Below are 23,915 nucleotides of genomic sequence, written 5' to 3'. Positions count from 1 at the left end.
GGAGCCAACACTCAGGACAAGAAAATAAAAACCCGGAGGGTCGTTAACTCAGCCTACAACATCACAGGCGCGAGACTTCACTCCATCAAGGACATCTAGAAGAGACGGTGCCTTAAGAAAGCAGCCTTCTTCATTTGTGCTGTTACCTTGACCCACCAGCCCACGCTGCTTTGGAGGATGGAAAAAAACAGGAGCGCCTGTAGGGAGCCCACACAGACAAGAGGAGAACGTATAAACTCCTTGAAGACAGCACTGGATTCAATCCTGGTCGCTAATGCTGTAATAGCTTAGCTCAAACTGCTACGGTAGCCATTGCCTCTCAGTCAAATATATATTTTTCTCAAGATAGGCTTCTCTGTGTTACTTGGAGATTGTGAGGCAACACAATTTCCATTTAATTGACAACTGATCCATAAAACATTAGGTTGAAGGAAGTGTCGTTGGTCCCTGCAGAATTTCACCTCCAATCAATCCTGTTGAGGTAAATTCCTGCCTCAAACCCTCAGATGTGGAACACTCAGGACATTGATAGCTTTTTATTTTCTCCAGATTTAGTTTTGAGAGCTTTCTCCCTTCAAGGACCCCCACCACCCTGGTCATGCCCTCTTCACTCTGCGGCCATCAGGGAGAAAGGTTCAGGAGCATGAAGATGAAAACTCAGCGGCACAAGGACAACTTTTCCTCTGCTATCAGATTCCTGATTGTACAATGAACCACAGACACTACCTTACTTTGTCTTTTTCTTGCACTATTTTTATTTATTTTGTAATGTGGTTTATAGAAATGCTTGCACTGTGATGGATCTCTAACTACTTCCCTTCAGTCAGTGATCTGATAACCTTGTTTATTATCCCAATAATTGCCCAGTTATGCCCTACCAGAAACAAGTGCCTTCCCTACACTTAAATTTTCTTCCCTGTGCTGTTGCAGGTTCTTCTAGATGAAACATTAATTCTGTTTCTCTTTCTACAGGTGCAGAATGACCAGTTTCCTTTTTCTATATTAGATTACCAGGATCAGCAGTTTTAAAAAAATTTCATGAATTAAGGCCAGCATCAAACCTTCCAAAATAATTACAGGGGAAAGTTTAGAGTTTCTAAATTGAAATGTAATTATAGTTATTAACAATTATAAACAATTCAATGGCATTTAAACTCTTCTTGAGCTCATAATTCATTGCCTGCAATATTAAAAAAAAGAACCATTTCAGAAAAACCTCCATTTAAAAACCATCTTCATTAAAATAGGAAATAAAGGGGGACTGTAGTAACATAATAGCAATTTAAATATTAATATTTCAAATAACAAATTCAAGGTTTTAACAGTAACTGTTACAAATGTACCGTTTTATTAGATTTCATGAAATTTAAATGATATGTGAACATTTGTTTCTCATTCACTACAAATTAATAATTTTTCATATGTTTCAAACTATGTGATAACTTTTAACATTTTTTTGTGATTGAATTTTATGACTAACTGCTTTTGACAGCCAAATGCTCAAATCATTTACCATCCCACTGATGTCATTTACATGGGTACTGCTAATACACATCAAGTTATAATGTGTTTCAGGCTACTTCAGCTCGATCGGTAAATGTTTCGCATGTGCAGAAATATTACTTTAATATGATCTACCTTGTTCCTGAGGGGTATATTGCCTGGCTTCCAGTGTGGGGGCCAGTAAAAGTGATTAAACAAGAAAGGATTGATTTTCATTCTACAATCAACCCCCGACCTATAATGTATATGACAGGGTTAATATAATTTTGACACTTTATACAGTGGCAATAATTTGACTTCTTGTTCTCCTTGTACAAAAATCCAAGAGCAAAGACCTGGATCACCATGAAGAATTCAGAATAGCATTCTCTTCATGGATTTCTTTCTTCATTTGTGCTGTTACCTTGACCCACCAGCCCACGCTGCTTTGGAGGATGGAAAAAAACAGGAGCGCCTGTAGGGAGCCCACACAGACAAGAGGAGAACGTATAAACTCCTTGAAGACAGCACTGGATTCAATCCTGGTCGCTAATGCTGTAATAGCTTAGCTCTAACTGCTACGGTAGCCATTGCCTCTCAGTCAAATATATATTTTTCTCAAGATAGGCTTCTCTGTGTTACTTGGAGATTTTGAGGCAACACAATTTCCATTTAATTGACAACTGATCCATAAAACATTAGGTTGAAGGAAGTGTCGTTGGTCCCTGCAGAATTTCACCTCCAATCAATCCTGTTGAAGTAAATTCCTGCCTCAAACCCTCAAATGTGGAACATTCGGGACATTGATAGCTTGTTATTTTCTCCAGGTTTAGTTTTGAGAGCTTTCTCCATCACAATAATGGGATGTTATAACAATTACTGCATACTATGGCTTTCACAATTTAACAGAAATGGTCTTCTTTAATATTTATCAAGAGCACATTAACATAGGGGATCAAAAAAAGTTTTATTAGAATTTAATAATTGTGATCAGTGAAATTGTAGCTGTTAAATAATTAACTTTTGAAATTAACTAATTATGATTGCAACACAAATGAAATATTTATGGCTGAAAAAATTACATCCAAGCCTGAATACATTTATTAAAATGCCAAAATACAAGAGAGAGTACTTGGTATAAAAGTTTAATGTCTCAAGAATAAATTTTCCAAATGCTTTTTGTACTCTATAGACCTCAGTAACTTGCCCTGGGTTATCACAGTGTATGAAGTGTAATTCTTATTCAATCAGCACAAGCCAATATTTTAGGAAGTGATTCAGAATCCATGGACTGGTCTTTTATGAGGCTATCCACTGAATCACTCATCATCTCCAAGAATACTTAATTTTGCACACTTCATTTTCACGAACAATGAAAGAACATTATCATTAACTTCAATTGTAATTCTACTTTGAACTGCCATAAATCCAGGAAACATTTCTGATCTGATGTTAGAGATCAAAGAATACAAAAAGAAAATAATTTTTGCACAACTAAATATGCTCAGCATTTCACAAAGACAACTGGAAACGTTTAATTGTACAACATACTTGCTTGGAGCATACAAGGAACAGACCCTTCGGTCCATGCATCTCTGCCGAATGTGAAACCCAAATTAAACTAAAATTCCATTACTTGCACGATTCATAGCCTTTTCTCCGCTGTGTACCCTTATGTCTCTCTACAAGTCTCTAACATTTCCATCATATCTGCTTCCATCACGACTTGTTGCAGACTGTTCCAGAGGCCTATCACCCCATGTTCAAAATTTCCCTGCACATTTCTTTCTAACTTCCACACCACACACCCCCACCACCACCTTAAGTAAATTTCCTTTTATATTTGACATGCTTACCCTGAGAAAAAGATTCCAACTGCCTACCCTATCTATGCCTCTTCTAATTTTATGACGCTCTAGAGAAAACAACCAATTGTGACCAACCTCTCTCCCCATAGCTTATAATCCTCTAAACCAGGCAACATCCTCCAATCTCTTCTGGACCCTTTCCAAAGCCTCCACAGCCGACCTGTAATGGAGTGACCAGATTGCACACAATAATCCAAATGTGGCTGAACCAACATTTGATACAGCTGCAAACATGACTTGTACTCAATGCCCCACCCAATGAAGGCAAGCCCACCATACACCCTCTTTACCACCCTATCGACTTGCGTGTTCACTTTCAAGGAGTTATGGATCTGAAACTCCCAGATCCCTCTGCAAATCAATGCTTTTAATTGTCCTACCATGAACTGTATATTTTCCCCCAACATTTGACCACCTAAAGTGCATGACCTCACACTTGCTCCAATTAAAGTAAATCTGCCATTTTTCTGACCTATCTGTAATTATCGATATTCCACTGCATTAACCCTCTGCACTGTCCACAATTCCATCATTCTTTGTGTCATTAAGCAACAGGGGTCCCAATACCACTGGTCACGGACCTCCAGCCAGAATAACACTCTTCTATCACTCCCCTCTGTCTTCTCTGGGCAAGCCAAATTCAGATTCCACAGTAAGCACGGATTCCACCAAGTGTAGGAGCCAACAGGAATGAATTTGGAGGTAGTTTGTTAACATCCTAAATCCACAGTCTGTGCAATACACTATATTAAAGATGAAAACAAAATTCTGTTGTTTTCAGTGGACTGACATCTAAACCTTTTTTCATTCTTCTTTCAAAGATACATTTTTTTTAGTCAATGAATATTTCAAATAAAAACCTGCAGATGTTGGAAATGAGCAACAAGTCAGGCAGCATCTGCAGAAAGGAAACCGAGTTAATGTTTCAGGTTTGTGACTCTTCTGGCATACAGTGGAGCAGTTAACACAGCTGCAATCTCTTCTCTCCAGGAACTGATTGAAATCTGATCTCAAATGCTGATTATGTGGAATTTGCACAAAAACCTTAATTCCTTTGGGCGCTCCAATTCCTTCCGTATCGAAGGACATGTAGGTTGGTCAGTTAATTGGCCACTGGAAAGCACAGAGTGTGGATGAGTGATATAATCTGGGGAGTTCATGGGAATGTTGGGAGAATAAAAATTGATGTAATGTAGGATTAGTGTCAGTGAATTGGAAGGCCAAAGGGCCTGTATGATTCTGTAAAAACAATCAAGACTGTTAAAATCCTTTGTTTATAGAGTTTTTTTTTTTGTTTTACATTTTTCTCAGTGTTTTAATTCTGTTACACTAAGCTCTGTTGGCAATGGTTTCTGTTCCATTTACATTGCAAAATATTAAATTTGACTTAATCCAAGTAAGCCAAAGGAATTTAGACATTTTTTTTGGCAGGATTTCTTTATAAAAGACCATTTAGAGATTTCTGCAGCATATTCTAAATTGTCTTTAATGCTGGATTATTTGTAGCTCCCACATTTCAATAAAGTAACAAGTAGTGCATTTCTCGCTGTTCTTGTTTCATGTGACATGGTGATCCTCTATCGGATTTGACTGAGTGTATTTTGACAATGGCAAACTAAATACATTATTTGTTGATGCATTTTCAATCCAAAGTGCAAATAATTTTCCCATCCATTCAGATTTGACGTTTTGCCTGGAAATCTTGGTACTTTTTAAAATAAGGTAAAGTTTCAGATGATCTGTCTTTCAACAATGCTGTCAGTTTCTTGGTATTTTTTTTATTTTTTATAGTTTCTTGGTATTTTGATGCAATACACAAAAGTGCTGGAAAAACACATCCAACATCCAAAGGAAGTAAAGGGTAATCAATGTTTCAGTTTCTTTGACAAGAGATGAGCAAAAAGCAGACAGATGCCTGAATAAAAAATGGGGAGGAGGGGCAAGGTCAACAGGCAAGGGGTCATAGATGGAAATGGGTGGGACAAAAGAAAAGTAAAAAGCTGAGAAGTGAAATGGAGAGGGGGTAGCTCTCAGAACGGAGAGGGAAGCAGGTGAGGAGTTTGAGAAAAGGAGACAGGATGGAAAAAGAGAGAAAGTCAATGGAGGAACCTAAAGGAAACTGGATGTTATTGACATCTGGTTGGAGAGTGCCCAGTGACAAATTTTTTGCTCATCCATTGACAAAGGGTGCAGGCCCGAAACATTGGTTACTCTTTTGCTTCCGAGAGACCCTATATGACTGCTGAGTTTCTCCAGCATTTTTGTGTATTGCACTGCAATCATAGCATCAGGAGATTTCCCGGTTTAATTTGTTTTATGATGTTTTTTGTGAAATTAGCCATTTGGAGAGAATGTTCATGCTGGACTCGAACAATGATGTGCTATATATAATGAATATACATGAAGGAATACTGTCCATTTTTAATCAACAGTTTTCCAGCATCTGTGAAAACTCTTCTGTTTATTTAATAATTTTTAGAGTTAATAGTTTAGCCATAAAGATCAAGAAGATGTCTGGTCAATCACTGGTCTGTGGTGATATCAGTCACAGCAGTAATACAGTTGATCCCAAAGAGAAGAAAATGAGCCAAGCTTCCTTTTGATCACTCTCTGAAGATCAGTGTTTGAATCAAGTTCATGGATGGGAGTTCTTAAAACCATGATCTTTTGCCTCCAACCATCAAACAACCTTCTCTCTGACCACGTTTGAGTATTAATTATGGTCAACTGGGCAAGTTTGCTAATGCATTTACTCAATAAGGAATCTTCACCAAAGGTTAGCTGAGTTACAATGAGAGAAAGGAAATAAAAAGCCAAACAAATCCAAAACATAACCAAGTGAGTATTACTCTCTTTCACAAAATTCAGATATGGAAACTGCTTAAACATGGGTTAAAATAAAATCACACAAACAATGAGCATCTATTTTCCAGGGGACATTTCTCTTACCTCCCTGCTCGCATAACTGCTGAACCCGTGCATCCTTGAATATGATTTGACCCCTTTGTGTAGCTGTAGCCCTTGTAAAATAAGAGAGAAAATGTATGTAACAATTTTACACATCATTCCTTATCTGATGTCTTAATTCAAGTGATAATATTAACACAAGTATCAATAACCATGATTTAATATGCCCTCCCTATTTCCCTGCTTGTAGCCAAATGAAAATGTATTATTCCTGAAGTTATCCTTATTTTACACCCACAGTTATTTGTCTGACTACCAATGGGCAAAAATTATTTCATTTTCAGCATGACTGACACTCAATGCCACAGGAGAAAAATGACTAAAGATCTCAAGAAAAATCTAAAAACAGCCTAGCAATCTTACCATTGAACCCAATAGTTGCAATAACATATTTAATCTCACAGTTGGAACATTGTACTTCATTATCCTTGGAGCTGTCTAAAAATGAATGGCTTGACTATTTGAAAAGTAGATTCGCACAGAGATTCAGTGTGTTAATCACCATCACATCAGATGGCAGATAAAACAGTTCTCGCATCGACCCATTCCATTCACCAAATAATTTTTCATAGAATCTTCATGGAGGGAACTGCAGCAAGAACCCATTGAGGACCTGCTTATTTCTTATAAAATCAATCCCATAACACTGATTTTTCTTCATAGTCCGGAATTTTTTTTCTGATCTTATTGTTTGAATCTTACATTTGAATATTTTCTGACATTTTTACAAGCAAAGGGTTATTTTGCTAATCTCCTTAAAGATGTATCTTTTGCTTTACAACCTTCCACTGATGGGACGGCTGTCCTTTAGAAATTTCTTCAGGTTCGTTATAATTTTGAACTCCTCCATCAAATCCCCTCTTACCGTTCCCTCCTCCAGGGGAACAATTCCAGGTTTTTTTTTCCCCTGTGGTCCCCATTTTTGGATTCTTTCTTGTAAACATTTTCTGAAACCTCTCAAAGTTCTTAACAAAGTTGCAATAGTCAGTGAATTTTAGAAACATTTGACACAACTTCCTTGGTTTCTTTTTTTAATTATCCTTCATGTGTGTTTATAATTCTCAAGATCCTGCAAGCTCTTAGAGCTACTGTCTTTTCCTGCCTGAACAAAATCTAAATTCTACAATAATTTAAATAATTTGATAATAAGATGTGCATATAAAGAATAAACATGAAGTAAAAGCACAATGCTGGAGAAACTCAGCAGTTCAAATAGTGTACTTTATATTGCAAGGATAAAGATACATAACTAAAGTTTCAGGTTCAAGTGATGGTTATGAATCTTTTTTTGTAATATTTTATTTCTCATTTTAAATGTATTTAACAATCAACGATCATACCAAATATAAAACATCAAGATAACCCCTCCCTCCACCCTCTCCCCTCTATATGTCATATTAAACAGTGAAAGAACAAAGAAATAGAAACAGAAAAAAATCCCATTGTCGGAGCGTACAGTTCAGTAAAGCATATGGAGACATGATAATACCACAGTGTTAAGGTCAGTGTTAATACCATAGAGGTCTACTGGGTAGCCAGTAGCGATTGTAACCCTATATTGGTGCCAGTGAGGTACCTATAAATAAGGCTGCCAGACTTTTTTTCTTCTTTCTTTGGCTTGGCTTCGCGGACGAAGATTTATGGAGGGGGTAAAAAAAGTCCACGTCAGCTGCAGGCTCGTTTGTGGCTGACCAGTCCGATGCGGGACAGGCAGACACGATTGCAGCGGTTGCAAGGGAAAATTGGTTGGTTGGGGTTGGGTGTTGGGTTTTTCCTCCTTTGCCTTTTGTCAGTGAGGTGGGCTCTGCGGTCTTCTTCAAAGGAGGCTGCTGCCCGCCAAACTGTGAGGCGCCAAGATGCACGGTTTGAGGCGTTATCAGCCCACTGGCGGTGGTCAATGTGGCAGGCACCAAGAGATTTCTTTAGGCAGTCCTTGTACCTTTTCTTTGGTGCACCTCTGTCACGGTGGCCAGTGGAGAGCTCGCCATATAATACGATCTTGGGAAGGCGATGGTCCTCCATTCTGGAGACGTGACCCATCCAGCGCAGCTGGATCTTCAGCAGCGTGGACTCGATGCTGTCGACCTCTGCCATCTCGAGTACCTCGACGTTAGGGGTGTGAGCGCTCCAATGGATGTTGAGGATGGAGTCTCCGCTGCCAGACTTTTAGGAAGGTGCTATATCCCTTCCTGAGATTGTATGTGACCTTTTCAAGTGGGATACAGCTATTCATCTCTGAAGACTACATGTCCACGAGTAGATGAGTGTCAGACTTCCATGTTACTACAATGCACTTCCTGGCTACACATAAGGCAATTTCTGTAAGTTTAATTTGATAATTAGTAAGTTATTTACCAACCATGATAAAGTCCCTCAGAAGACAAAGCTCTTGGTTAGGGTCTCAAACGATGGTTATGTACCTTTGCTAGATCTTACTGTTTGACCTATTAAGTTTCTCCAGACTTCCCTGTTTTACTTGTTAAACATGTACTTATGTACATCACAAACACTGGCACCGTCATTGTAAATAAATGTCAAAGAGAAAAAGGAAAACATCACTTACATTAACTTGTATTTGTTGTTACTAATTTAAACTACTCTTTCATTTTGTGCTTCATTCATCTATTTTCTGAAATATGGACAGTGGTTCGAATAGCATTCTGGTGTTTTTTTTTTCCCCCCCAAACCAAGTGTTAAAATGGAGAATCAGAAAAAATAGGATAAGTTACTCTAAGGAGCACCATTAGCTGAATGCTAATATTTTATAATGATCTTACATTCTCATCTATTCTTTTTCTGAGCCTGTGTCTGCACTATTAATTTAAAATGTTCAATAATAAATAAAACTGAACAGATAAAAAAAAAATCTGTCAAACAACACTTGAATTATTCAAACTTTGACTGACATCAACCAGAGCCTTCATGGGGGAACACCATTGATATCGGTGCAGTGGGATTTACAAATGCATTAAAATCAAGGTCACATCTCATAATTTAATCACAAGTTATACTTCTCATGACATCTCTGGTGTTTTATGTTATAGGATACTGATAGGTTACTGGCCTCTGCACATTCAAGGCTCTTGCAAATACAGGAATAAATAACTCTACAGGAATGCTGAAGGCAGTCAGCATCAGTAAATTTTTTAATAATCTTGGTTCCTTTCTGTCTGCATTCCATCAATTTGAGTCTATACGAGAAAGATATCATCTTTACTTCACACTAAAGTGGTAGGAAACATTGAGTATAGTGTTGCAAATTCATAGAGCTGTTTGTTCGTCGGATATTGGCAGAGGGCTTTTCTTAAAGTAAAGGAGAATCCAAAAAGATTCTGAGTATATTATGAGCAAAGTGTAACAAGGGCGTGAATAGGTCCACTTAAGGATTAGTGTGGTTGTCTATGTGTGGAGACAAGGGAGATGGACGATCTTAAAATAATATTTGTCTATATTTACCATGGAGAAGTTCAAAGTTCAAATTTATTGTCTGAGTCCATATATGGCATCACATACAACCCTGAGATTCTTTTTCCCTGCAGGCCAGACAGAATTTCGACTTATCGGTAGTGAAAACTGTACTCAAGGAAAAGATACATATACAAATGAGAGAAATGTAAACAAACTGATGGTGCAAATACAGAAAAAAAATTTTCAGTAATAAATTATGTGCAAAGTTAGAGTCCTTTAATAACGCTCTGATTGAGTCTGTTGTTTAGGCGTTTGTTGGTAGAGGCATAGCAACTATGCCTGATGGTGGGCTTTTTTTCAGGTTGAAGGCCTACAATCCAGTGTTTGGAGCTGGATCCCCTGTCATTTGTCATGAATATTAATGATTTGGATGAGAATGTGGGTGATTTAGCAAGTTTGTGAATGATACCAAAATAAGTGAAGATCATCAGATCCAGATCAACTGGGAATGTTTGCAAACAAATGGCAGTGAAAATTTAAACAGGGCAGGAAACACAGTTAATGGCAGGACAACACAGGAAGACTGCGTGATGAAGATGCTTTTTGGCATTGGATGAGGCAAGAACAGAGGTGTCAATTTCTATCTGTACAAGATGCTAGCAAGACCGCATCTGGAATAGTGTGTGCCATCCGAAAGGAAGAATGTGATTAAGCTGGAGAAGGTGCAGAAACATTTTAAGTGGATGTTGGAAGGCTTGAGTTACAATGAGAGGCTGTTTTCCTTGGATCAAAAGAGGCTGAGGGGTGACCTTACAGTGGTTTATAAAACGATAGATATGGAAGGATGTTGATGAGCTCATGGTCTTTTTCCCCCAAGTTAAGGGAATCCAAATCTGGAGAACAAAAGTTTAAGTTGAGAGAATAACAATTCAAAGAGACCATGGGAGCAAATTTTTAAATACAGATGCTGCTGGGGAAAGGAATGAGCTGCCAGAGGAAGTGGTAGGGGCAGATACAATTAACACTGAAATGGTCCTAATTAATAAGGACAAATAAGACTGTTCAGTCAGAAAGTTGGGCCAGGATGGCAAGTAGGAACAAAGGGGCTATTTCTGTGCAGTATTATTCTATGATTCTAAGTAATTTACATAATGGGGGACATGTTAATCTGTATATCTGAAACCACAACATAATATTTACTAATAATGCAGTTTTACATTTATTGTGACTTGAAAATTAAAATCACAATATCCAACAACCACTGCACTGTCAATATTACTTTGTAGCATCAAATTTGTGCAGAACTAGTACCAGACTAGCATCACAATCCATTCGTGCAGACTGGGCTAATTAAGTCGCTAAAGGTAGATTTTTAAAAACTTAAATCAGAAATAGATTATCATCTGACTGTACATATACAAACAGAAGGAACACCCTTTCTATCTTTGGCTTGGCTTCGCGGACGAAGATTTATGGAGGGGGTAAATGTCCACGTCAGCTGCAGGCTCGTTTGTGGCTGACAAGTCCGATGCGGGACAGGCAGACACGGTTGCAGCGGTTGCAGGGGAAAATTGGTTGGTTGGGGTTGGGTTTTTCCTCTTTTGCCTTTTGTCAGTGAGGTGGGCTCTGCGGTCTTCTTCAAAGGAGGTTGCTGCCCGCCGAACTGTGAGGCGCCAAGATGCATGGTTTGAGGGGAGATCAGCCCACTGGCTGTGGTCAATGTGGCAGGCACCAAGTGATTTCTTTAGGCAGTCCTTGTACCTTTTCTTTGGTGCACCTCTGTCACGGTGGCCAGTGGAGATTTCGCCATATAACACGATCTTGGGAAGGCGATGGTCCTCCATTCTGGAGACGTGACCCACCCAGCGCAGCTGGATCTTCAGCAGCGTGGACTCGATGCTGTCGACCTCTGCCATCTCGAGTACTTCGACGTTAGGGATGAAAGCGCTCCAATGGATGTTGAGGATGGAGCGGAGACAACGCTGGTGGAAGCGTTTTAGGAGCCGTAGGTGATGCCGCTAGAGGACCCACGATTCGGAGCCGAACAGGAGTGTGGGTATGACAACGGCTCTGTATACACTTATCTTTGTGAGGTTTTTCAGTTGGTTGTTTTTCCAGACTCTTTTGTGTAGTCTTCCAAAGGCGCTATTTGCCTTGGCGAGTCTGTTGTCTATCTCGTTGTCGATCCTTGCATCTGATGAAATGGTGCAGCCGAGATAGGTAAACTGGTTGACCGTTTTGAGTTTTGTGTGCCCGATGGAGATGTGGGGGGGCTGGTAGTCATGGTGGGGAGCTGGCTGATGGAGGACCTCAGTTTTCTTCAGGCTGACTTCCAGGCCAAACATTTTGGCAGTTTCCGCAAAACAGGACGTCAAGCGCTGAAGAGCTGGCTCTGAATGGGCAACTAAAGCGGCATCGTCTGCAAAGAGTATACAAACAGAAGGCACACCCTTCCTATGGACCACAGTTAACACACATTCACACACAATACACAGCACATAATAATCATTATTTATGTAGGTATGCCATGTATATGGGAGATGAATGACCTGGAAATTGCTTTTTGATGGTGTTCAGTGAGGAACATTGGGAAACTTCCCTCCAGCCAGAGCAGTGGGATCTTTTATGGCCACCTGTACAAGTGTGGTCTCCATTTACCATGACAAAGCATTGCTTCTACCACAATTCACATTCCCTCAGTACTCCAATAAAATGTCTGGTTCAATAATGATTTGCAACAGGATTTCTGATTTACATTTTCCAAATAAATCAAACTGATGTATAATATATAGACAGAAAATGGTGCTTCCATAGAGCAAGGAGCTTTTTAAGGATAATTTGAGGTGGAAACAGTTGAGAATGTAACAGGTTTCAAGCAAGCATATTTTAATTTTCATGATACAGCACAGTAGAATGCCCTTCCAGCTCATGAAATCCGTGTTGCCAAATTATCCTGCCAATCCCGAACATTTTGGAGGTTGGGAGAAAAATAGAGCACCCAGAGAAAACCCACATAGGTCACATGGAGAACGTATAAACTCCTCTGACAGACAGCGCTGGATTCGAACCAGAGCTGCTGGCATTATAGTAGCGTTGTGTTGACCACTAAACTTATGTGATGTGGGAGGGTAAATAAAGTTTTTTTTTAAAACCATGGTACTGTGGTAGGGTGAAAGGTGTAATTCGACAGAATAGAAGTGAAGCATTGTTAAATAGAACCACAGAACATTACAGCACAGAAAACAGGCCATTCGGCCCTTCTAGTCTGTAACATTAGTCCCATAACCCTCCAGACCTCTCCTATCCATGTATCTATCCAGTTTATTTTTAAAACTTTAGAGTGAACCCACATTTACCACATCAGATGGCAACTCGTTCCACAATCTCACCACTCTGAGTGAAAAAATTCCCCCAATCCTTTCCTCTTTCATCCTAAAGCCATGTCCTCTTGTATTTATCTCTCCTAATCTAAGTGGAAAGACGCTACTTGCATTTACTCTGTCCATACCTCTCATAATTTTGTAAACCTCTATCATATCTCCCCTCATCCTTCTACACTTCAAAGAATAAACTCCTAACCTGTTTAATCTTTCCCTGTAACACAACTCTTGAAGACCCGGCAACATCCGAGTAAATCTTTGCGCTCTTTCAATCTTACTGATATCTTTACTGCAGTTTGGCGACCAGAATTGCACACAATACTCCAAATATGACCTCACCAATGTCAGATACAACCTCACCATAACATCCCAACTCCTGTACTCAATACTTCGATTTATGAAGGCCAAGAAACCAAAAAATTTCTTCACAATCCTATCTACCTGTGACGCTCCTTTCAGGGAATCATGTATCTGAATATCCTCACATTAAGGAGGGGTTGTGTTCCTAGAAAACAGTCCACATGGCTCTGTTAAAGGTGAACCTCTTTTTTTCTCATTAAATCAAACAGGCTGCATTCAATTTAGAAGTAACGTGGACATACTAAAATTAAAATAATATTCAACGTGGATGACTTGCAAGGTACCTTCAGTTAATGTCTGCTCACCTGCAAAACCACTAACTCCTTTAACAAGGAGTGGAAAATAAATGCTGCATCAAAGCAAATGTATAATCTCCTGAGAATATATGGCAGGTTTCAAATATCAATATATTTCTAAACATTTCAGTTTTACTTTTATGGTTGTTGATACTAATCATCCACACTGTGATTTTTTTACCAAGTGAGTGAGCATTCAATTACAACAATCAAAAACTTCGCAGAGCTGCCGTGATGCGATTTGGCTGATCTTAATAAATTTTCCCTTTCATATTTTGCCTATAAATCATGCTAGCTGACAGCTTCAAACAGAAGAAGTGATCCCCGTAATCACCAACGGTCACTGAGTAATTTTTCCATGAACTTCGATGCAGAATTTAAGAAGGTACAATATGTACTGTTATGCTGTCTGACAAACTATTTTATTGCTCCGGAGCATAAAAATCAAGTCTTTTTCATTTTTATACTTCAGAAGAATAAAAAAGATTTGAACAATAGGTAATATTCCCAAAAAGCACAGAAATCTCAATATTTTAAAGTTTGAACTGTTCTTGAAGGAATGGTCATGGATCAGATATACATCCAGTATTAGATGACAATCAGCTGGCAATAATGACGTCAATCAGCATTTGAACTGTCATATGTTAATTCCAAGGGGGCATAGGTACAATACCAAAGCCACATTTCTATGTTTAAATGTCCACACTGTGTCAATGTCATTCAGGCACATCAGATCTGGATAAAATGAAAACATCCCATAATTTGGAGCAGATTCCCTCAGCCGTCTGAGTGTTAATAGCACATTCGAAAGAAATAATCTGGATAGACCTTTCCCTTTAGGCAGTTGCCTGGGATTATGAATATCACATTTCCACTTTGGATTTGTGGGCTTTGCAAATGGATTTCACACACAGGCAGGCTCCATCACTTGCGTTCATGTGGAGTCCAGTGCCAAAGTCTGGACATGCTGGATTTGCCAGCAATATTGCAGGAACACTGCGGGAATGTTATCTTCACTGACATGTTGGTAGTTGCTCAGCTTTCAGAAAAAAATTAATAGAGTAAATCATTAGACCTTTGGAAATTAACCTGCTGAATTATATGAATACAATTTCCTCACTGTTTCATTCCTTATTTAATTTCTTTTTTTTAATTCACATCTCCCACATGAGCTGATCTATTATGCATTGCTTGCAGTATTCAGAGTCAGAAGAATGATTTTAATGAGAACACCTCATTGAAAACATTGCTTCTGGAAGCACCATAGTCCAGACACTGTGTCTGTTTTAAAATGTTCCATTTGATCGGAATAGGTGAGGTAACATGCTGCAGCTTGGGCTTAGAGAAGTCACCACCATTTTCAAAATACTGAGCATTCATAATAAATAGTCCAGTAAGCTCTTCACAAAAACTAATAACATTTTTATTAAAACATATTCCAAACATAAATTCTGCTTGGTTCTTATAACTCGTTCATCTTCTCTTTGAGATAGAATTGCTGATTAACTTAGTACTGTGTGTATAATCATTTTATTTGATGATTGCATTATTCATCATTTTTATTTAGAATTTTTTGGATGATTAAAAAATTAACATTTTACTTTACACATCATCTCTCCCGAAAGATCACATCACCTGTGTTTGGCAGAGGACCATAAGAGGATGTGGTCTCCAGGGAATGATTGGACCAGTGCAGGGGCCTAGCACACGAGAACACACTCCACTGAGAAGAAGATGCCTAGGAGATGACCTTGTAGGGAAGATGATCATGGCGCAGGTGCTCAACAGCTGATGACCAGCAAAGGCTGTGAGCTTCAGGAGCATGGATCATGGGAAACGGATATGGGACTAGAGGTAGAAAGGATGCTGAAGGAAAGTAGGGCTCCAGAAGGGACCTCTGGTGCTGAAAGCTTCCCAATGTTATCGCGTCCACCATTGGTTTGAACAGTAGGTCATGAGGCTGCAGGATTGCTGGAGGTGAATACACAAAATTTCTGGGTCACTGAAGGGACTTTCTTTGCTTCTCTTTCTCTCATTGGTGGGGTGGGGGGAGGGTGCCAGGCTATGTTTGTGGCACCTCTTTGTGTGCCTTTACTGTAGGGAAAAAGTGACAAATTTTGTGTATTAGTATATGACAATAAAGGAATCATGAATTCAATCATCTCATCCAGTCATCTCCATGGGAACAGAACCTGGCTGAACACTGGTATTTCTGCTAGGTCTGGGACATGCTGTTTCTCAACAATCTGGGCAGTATCTTGTGAATTTTTTGATGTTTCTTTTCACCTGTCTTTGTGGAAAATTGTCATGGAAAATATCTTTTCTCATCTCAAACCAGAGGAAAAAAAAATTTGTACCAGTATGCGACAAGAAAATTCACTGGAATGCAATGTCTGAGCGCAAGAACTATCCCAATGTACTGTAATTTCATCATCAGTGCATTGGGATGTCCATTTTTCATTTGGTTGATAGAGCGGTGTCAACTCCAGCTGTTTGATTACTGTGTCAATTTTTAGACGAAGCAATTCATTTTAGACGAGATCGATACCACCCGCCTAAAAGTATGTTTGCATTGAAGGATTGATATTGATGGAGAAATTTTATCTGACTGTTATACAACAGCCCTGATTTGGTGATGATACCTCAATGTAAATGAGGCCTTTGGAGAAATGATGAGTAGGGACTTCTCTGAGTGGAGGATTGGCAGCAAATATAAATATTGCTGCAAATGACCACCAGATTCCAATGCTCTGAGTGCTGAAGTGGCAGTACTCTATCTTTCTTTGGCTTGGCTTCGCGGACGAAGATTTATGGAGGGGGTAAAAGTACACGTCAGCTGCAGGCTCGTTTGTGGCTGACAAGTCCGATGCGGGACAGGCAGATACGGTTGCAGCGGCTGCAGGGGAAAATTGGTTGGTTGGGGTTGGGTGTTGGGTTTTTCCTCCTTTGCCTTTTGTCAGTGAGGTGGGCTCTGCGGTCTTCTTCAAAGGAGGTTGCTGCCCGCCAAACTGTGAGGCGCCAAGATGCACGGTTTGAGGCGATATCAGCCCACTGGCGGTGGTCAATGTGGCAGGCACCAAGAGATTTCTTTAGGCAGTCCTTGTACCTTTTCTTTGGTGCACCTCTGTCACGGTGGCCAGTGGAGAGCTCGCCATATAACACGATCTTGGGAAGGCGATGGTCCTCCATTCTGGAGACGTGACCCATCCAGCGCAGCTGGATCTTCAGCAGCGTGGACTCGATGCTGTCGACCTCTGCCATCTCGAGTACTTCGACGTTAGGGATGAAAGCGCTCCAATGGATGTTGAGGATGGAGCGGAGACAACGCTGGTGGAAGCATGATTCGGAGCCGAACAGGAGTGTGGGTATGACAACGGCTCTGTACACGCTTATCTTTGTGAGGTTTTTCAGTTGGTTGTTTTTCCAGACTCTTTTGTGTAGTTGGTTTGGCTGACTTTTAACATCTGTACGTGCATTGCTTTCCCATTGCAACAGGCACTATTGAATGGAGTATGCAGTGTATTAAAGATTATTGCAATTTGAAAGATGTCTGTAGTGCTAGGAATCAGCAAATGGTTCTACTTCAATAAAAGCAAAATGCTGGGAACATTTTCATTACTTCAGCTTTCAATTTTAATTGCAAACTACATTGGTCGAAGAGAGATGTAGTGATAATGGCTCATTTATGAATCCACAGGATTCATCAGCCTGCCACACTACAGATCATTTTTGGCCACTGGAGAGGCCAGTGGAGTGTTAATTTCAGCAGATTATTGCTTAAACACACTTAAAATGTAATTCCATTGTGCAAAAGTCTGGCCTCAACATTATATCAACAAATGGTTGAGAATGCTGGGTACAGCAAAGGCGAGAGGGTCAGATCAAATTGCAGTTGGAATACAGAGTAGTCCTGTGCTCCAAGACTAGCTGCACTTCCAGCCAAACTGTTCTATTAGAATTACAAAATTGGCATCAACCTGACAACGTGGAATATTGCCGAGGTTCCACCTGGTCAAAGAAGCAGAATGAATTCAATCAAGCTAATTACCACTCAATATGTCTAATCTTCAGCAAAGTGATGGAAGGTACTCTCAACAGGTGCTCTGAGCTGGCATCTACTTAGCGATGCCCAATTTGTGTTTTGTTGGGACCTCTTGATGGAAGGCCTCATCACAGCCTTGGCTATACTTGGGACATACGAGTTGAACTCTGGACAACCCTCGACATCAATGTACTATTTCTCTGAGTGTGGCAGCAAAGAACCCTCGTAAAATTAAAAAGTCTATGAACACCAAATAGAAAGCACACCAGTGATTGGAGTTGTACTTCACGCTAAGGAAGATGGCTAAACAGCCTCAGGACATCACTGTTTTAGGCCCAACCATCTTCAGCTGCTTCATCAGTGACCTTCCTCCCAACATATGGTTAGAAGTGGGAATGTTCAATAAGAATTTTCAGAATTCCATTCCCAACTCCACAGTAAATGAATCAGTCTATACCAACATCCAGTAAAAACACAATGCTGGAGAAACTCAGCAGGTCAAATAATGAACTTTATATCAACGTGGCTGTGGAAGCAAGTTTGGGTTAATACATGGTCATAGAGCTTGAGAGCAGAAGGGATTACAGATGGGGAGCCATGAGAGAGAATCCCACAGAACTCCCTTTGGAGAGCAAAGGAGAACATCTTCAAAATAGCCATCCCTCAAAGAGATTTCACCGAGTTTTGCATCCACTTGCCTGCATTAGTGCAGCTCCAACAACTCTCAAGAAGCTTGGAAACATCACATTAATATTGTTAATGTTAGCTGTTACCTCAGTTGCCACCCTGAACGTTCATTTGCTTTTCTACTGGTGCACAGTGACCACACTGAGCACCACCAAAAAAAAAACCATGGAACTTATTTGTCAAGGTTCCTCAACGAACATCTCCTGAACCTGCAATTTTATCATCAAGAAGGACAAGGGCATCAGTCAACATCATCACCTGCAGGACCCCTCTAAGGCACATTCCAATCGGACTTGGAAACATGTTATCACTGTGCTTTCTAAATGGTAATGAGAAATAAATACAGGTCTTTACCAATAACACCAAGGACCCAAGAAATTAATTGATAATCAAGATTAAAGCTGCAATAATAAGAAAGTTATATAGATTTTGTTGAAAGTAAATACATCTCCTTTAAGAGTGAACTATTGATACAAATAACAGAATTGGTTATTGGACTCTGGCAGTGTTTTATAGATTGGTGAATTTATTATAATTTAATTTAAAGACACAGGACAGTAACATGTCTTCCTGGCTCATGAGCCTGCACCGACCAATTCAACTCGTGACCAATTAACCTACTTATCCCCTTGTGTCTTTGGAACACGGAAGGAAACTGAAGCAACCAGAAAAATCCATGAGACCACAGGGAGAACTTACGGATTTCTTACAGACAGTGGCAGATTTGAACCTAGGTCCCTGGCGCTGTAATAACATTGCTAAACCACTACACTAACCATGTCACCCATGTTCTCATTGTTTCCCAGGTTGACACTGTAAAATTTGAATCCGCTAATAACTAAACCATTGTTTAAATTTACACACCTAAAACATAACAAAAAAGGTGTCGCTAAAATGGCAAAATAGGCAAAGAATGGTTTTGTAAAAGTCAAGAAGTTACTGTATTTTATGCTGATCTTCCACCAGACTACAAGTATCACACTGTTCTCTGAATTTAGTCCAAATGACTCCCTGTAGATGACTGCAGTCTATTAAACAACTAGCAAAGATTTAAGGTACTGTAAATGAGAAAGTTGCAGCTTATTCACATTATAAAAAGCATAAGATTCAAGCATGTTGTCAGAGATAATAGAACCTCTTCTTGTTACATTTCTGTGCCACACTGCTTTCCCTGTTGTTAAACATATAAACTGTTTAGTACCTGCCAGGAAACTGAAGGTGTTGAGAAAGGATTAAAAAAAAGACTAAATACTGAATATCCCTCAAAAACTCTAGAGTCCTGGATTTTTTTTTTAAAATGGTGAGGTGATACAGTGAATCTCCTCATTCATTGCTCCTTTTTACTTTCGTGACATCCATTCCTTTGCTGTTTCCCCTGTATTTTTTGGATGCTTAAACAGTTATAACTCATGTTGGTCACACTTTGAATGTCTTTGTTTGCGGGAATTGTGGTGAGGCTCAGTCAAATTGGGAAATCCAGTTGATGAATCATGGTCACATTTGTATTTTTTGCGTGTCATGTAGATTTTTTTCTCTCACACATACCACCTTAAGTAATCCCTTAGTAATCTGTGGTTAGTAAGGGATTACTTAAAGTGGTATGTGAGTGGAAAAACAAGGCTGAGAACCACTGATCTAGATAATGCCAGCATTCATTGATCATCCCCAGTATCCCTTTCTGGACCATTTCCCAAAGAATGGCAGATGAAGTTTAATTCACATAAATGTGAAGTTTTGCATTTTAGTAAGTCAAGCCAGGACAGGACTTGCACAACAAATGGCTGGGCCCTGGAGCGTGGAACAGAGAGATCCAGGAGTACAGGTACATAGTTTCCTGAAAGGCCACATAAATAGAAAGGGTGCTGAAGAAGGCACATGGCATGGTTGCTTTCATCACAGGACATTTGAGTATGGAAGATATGATATCATGTTACAGCTGTACATTTAGAACACTGTGTAGAAATTTCTACAGGAAGGATACAATTTAAGTGGTAAGGACGAGGGGGTTGGGGTGGGGGGGGGGGGAATGACTGACATGGATGTTAACATTATTTGAAGGCTTATATTATGGAAAGAGGCAGGATAGGCTAGGACTCCCCCCCCTCCCCCACTCCCCCCCCCCCCCCCCCACCCAGAGTGCAGTAGGCTGAGGAGTGACCTTGTAGAACATAGAATAATAGAACACAGGAACAGGGTCTTTGGGTCACAATGTCTGCTCTGAACATATTGCCAAGTTAAACTAAATCTCGACTGCTAGCACATGATCCATGTCTCAATAGCCCCTGAATACTCATGTGTCTGTCTCAAAGCTTCTGAAACACTACTACTGTATCTGCTTCCACCACTATCTCTGGCATTCCTTTCCCAGCACCATCATTCTCAGTGTTAAAAATTACTTCATGCATAAATGTCCCTTACCTTAAATGCAGGGAAAAAGATTATGACTGTCTACCCTGTCTCATTACAATATTCTCCCAGGTCTCTCCTCAGTGACTGATGTTCCAGGAAAAACAATCCAACTTTGTCCAACCTCATCTTATAGTTCATACACTCCAATCCAGGCAGCATCCTGGTAAATCTCTTATATCTCCTTTCAAAAGGCTCCACGTCTTCCCTGTTATGGGTGACCAGAATTGCACTCAATACTAAATGCAACCTAGCCTATCTGCTCGAGCGGCCACTTTCAGGGAGTTATGTACCTGGATCTTCCCGCCCCCCCCCCCCCCGCCCCAGATTCCTCTGAACGCCAATGCTGTTAAGAGACCTCCCATTCACAGTGAACCTTCCCTTTACAGTTAACCTCTCAACTCCAAACACCTCGCACTTGTCTAAGAGATGGATAGAGAATTTTGAGGGGCTTTAATAAGGTGAATAGTCACGATGTTTTCTCTAAGGTAGGAGTCCAAAATTGGAATCCAATGGTTGAAGGTGAGGAGGGTGTGAATTGAAAAGGATCCTGAGGGGCAATTTTTTTTTACAGAGGATGGTGGACATATGCAAAGAGCTGCCAGAGGAAATGATCAATGTGAGGACAATTAAAATATTTGGAGAGGTACATGGATATTCAATTTATTATCATAGTAACAGAACAGTGTCATACTACATAAAATTCTTTTTGCCTGCTGCAAGGCAGACAGATTTACCATCTTAGTCAGAGAGAAAGAAGCAAATGAGAGTCCCCCAGATTCACTGAGTGTCCGTAGATTCACCTCCAGCACTTCTGCAGCCCCTGCAACCACATGAAAGGGTTCTTGGTACATGGGCCAAGTTCAGGCAAGATGCCAAACTTAAGGATCTGGAATCAAGTATAGCTTAGGGTTCCGAAAAAATGTTAAATCTATCTGCTTTCAAAAAAGGCACAATAAAAACATACAACTACCAAATATATGTTGTTGGAAGGGGAAGGATGATCTCAGCCCACCCTTGTGCATTTCATAATAAGTAGCCCAAGTAAGGTAAAACAGGGTAGATTGCTTTTCCTCACGGACATTAGTGAATCAGGTGGGTTTATAATGCCAACAATGGCAATTTCATGAGAACCATATCACCATATCATATCACCACATACAGCACAGAACAGGCCAGTTTGGCCCTACTAGTCCATGCTGGAACTAATCCCCACCCTTCAATCCTCTCCCCTCCATGTAATTATCCAGTCTTTCCTTAAATGTAAATAACGTCCCTGCTTCAACCACCTCTGCTGGAAGCTTATTCCACATCCCAACCACCCTTTGCGTGAAGCAATTTCCCCTCATGTTCCCCTTATAATTTTCCCCCTGCAATCTCAAACCATGGCCTCTGGTTTGAATATCCCCCACTCTTAATTAAAAAAGCCTATCCACGTTGACTCTCTGTCCCTTTTAAAATCTTGAACACGTCCATCAAATCCCCCCTCAATCTTCTACACTCCAGAGAGAAAAGCCCCAGGCTGCTCAAACCCTGACATCCTGTCAACATTCCTTTGTTTTACTTTTTATTCCAAATATATTTAATTTCCCCAAAATGCAGTTTTTGGATTTAAACTCTTTTGCTTCCAAGTCCAATAGTTCATGACACACTCACTACAGTACCACGTGCCTGAAACAAGACACCAGCATGGTTTTAAAAATGGACTGAGAAAATGCATAAAGAACATGAGAAAGGTCAAATAAGATGATGTAAGATTTGCATTTTCAAAGCTTTAAAATCACATAAAGAAGTGAAAACTAATGGGAATAAAAGAGCCAATTCACTAATAGGAGTACCCTGAGAGTCTCTTGTATCAATAATGTCCTCTAGAGGTGACACAATATATCTGGCCCATCAGTTCAAGACAGGGACATCTTTTCAGCGGGGTTTTAACGACGAGAGGAGGGAGTGGGCTTCAAGCAGGTGGGGGGCTTGAATACAAGTGGTGAATGAGCATCATTTTGAGTCCTTATACATCTTTTCCTACCATTCTACAGTCCCTAACTGTGCAATGTAAATAATGTGCATTCGAAGTAATTATCCAGTTACCATGGTTGCCATGTAATGAATAATGCAGCTGAGTCCACCTTCGGAGTTCCAGACACAGAAGAAGCAGAGTGCTCATGGCAAGCAAGTTCTTAACAGTCTTTGTGCCAATTGTTTTTCTTTTCTTTTTCAAGACTATTATAGCCATCAGTAGCTCTCCCAAAGGATAGCACTATAATGGGAGGGGAGAAAAAAAATCCATGAAGATATGTTGGGTATTCACAATATCCAGGAACCACACTGTGCAAAATCCACTAGCGTCAAGCACCTGTAGATGGAGTTGAACAAAATCCACTTCTTTGGCAGAAGATTCATATTTGTATAGCTCACCTCTCAACAAAGGCGGCAGCTGCAGCTACTAACGAGTTCCAAGGGTGGGCTGAACCGTAACAGTCCTTCAAAATCTGTCCAACACAATATGCTATTCTTGACACGGTACTTTACGGAAGGAGACACAAGTGTGATCAGCCAACAAAACCTCAGACTTCAGCTCCTAAAATGCCTCCACAATTTAGATTTCAAGCACTATTGTGTGGATGATAGCTGTCAAAATTTTCTTCAGAGCTTGGGTCATTTATAGCAACCTTTCTTTTTCTTTCTCTCTACTTGTGTAATCCTGGATTTTATTCATCACATTTTAATTTTCTTCCTACCCTGGCCATATCTTTAGTTATCCACTAATCCTTACCACCCTCTCTCAATTGGCCTCTTATCTTCTCACAGTTCTTCCCATCCAACCCCTCGTCACCACTTCATCTGCAACTTGAAACTTGTTTTATTTCGGAATTTTTCCAGTTCTAATGAAAAAACCATCAAGCTGAATCACTGAGCCAGATCACACAGATTCTGATTTACTCTGGGCAGTTGCACCTCTTCCCAAGGGGCCCATTTGTGGACCTGTTGTTCTGTTAGGTGGAGCAGACGGCATCTA

General features: G+C 40.0%; 1 protein-coding gene across 5 annotated transcripts in view; it reads right to left on the bottom strand.

The window, feature by feature from the left end:
* The window catches only part of LOC138748952 (reelin-like), a 271,468-nt gene that overhangs the window by 189,718 nt on the left and 57,835 nt on the right, over nt 1-23,915 (bottom strand). For all 5 annotated transcript variants that reach the window (XM_069909910.1, XM_069909907.1, XM_069909911.1 and 2 more), the window contains one exon: nt 6,300-6,370. In XM_069909910.1, coding sequence (XP_069766011.1) covers nt 6,300-6,370 — 71 coding nt within the window. The remainder of the gene's footprint in view (nt 1-6,299; nt 6,371-23,915) is intronic.

This window comes from Narcine bancroftii, chromosome 13 (assembly GCF_036971445.1).
Source record: "Narcine bancroftii isolate sNarBan1 chromosome 13, sNarBan1.hap1, whole genome shotgun sequence".
In the NCBI taxonomy this organism is placed as follows: Eukaryota; Metazoa; Chordata; class Chondrichthyes; order Torpediniformes; family Narcinidae; genus Narcine; species Narcine bancroftii.
This window is presented reverse-complemented; position numbering and strand designations above follow the sequence as displayed.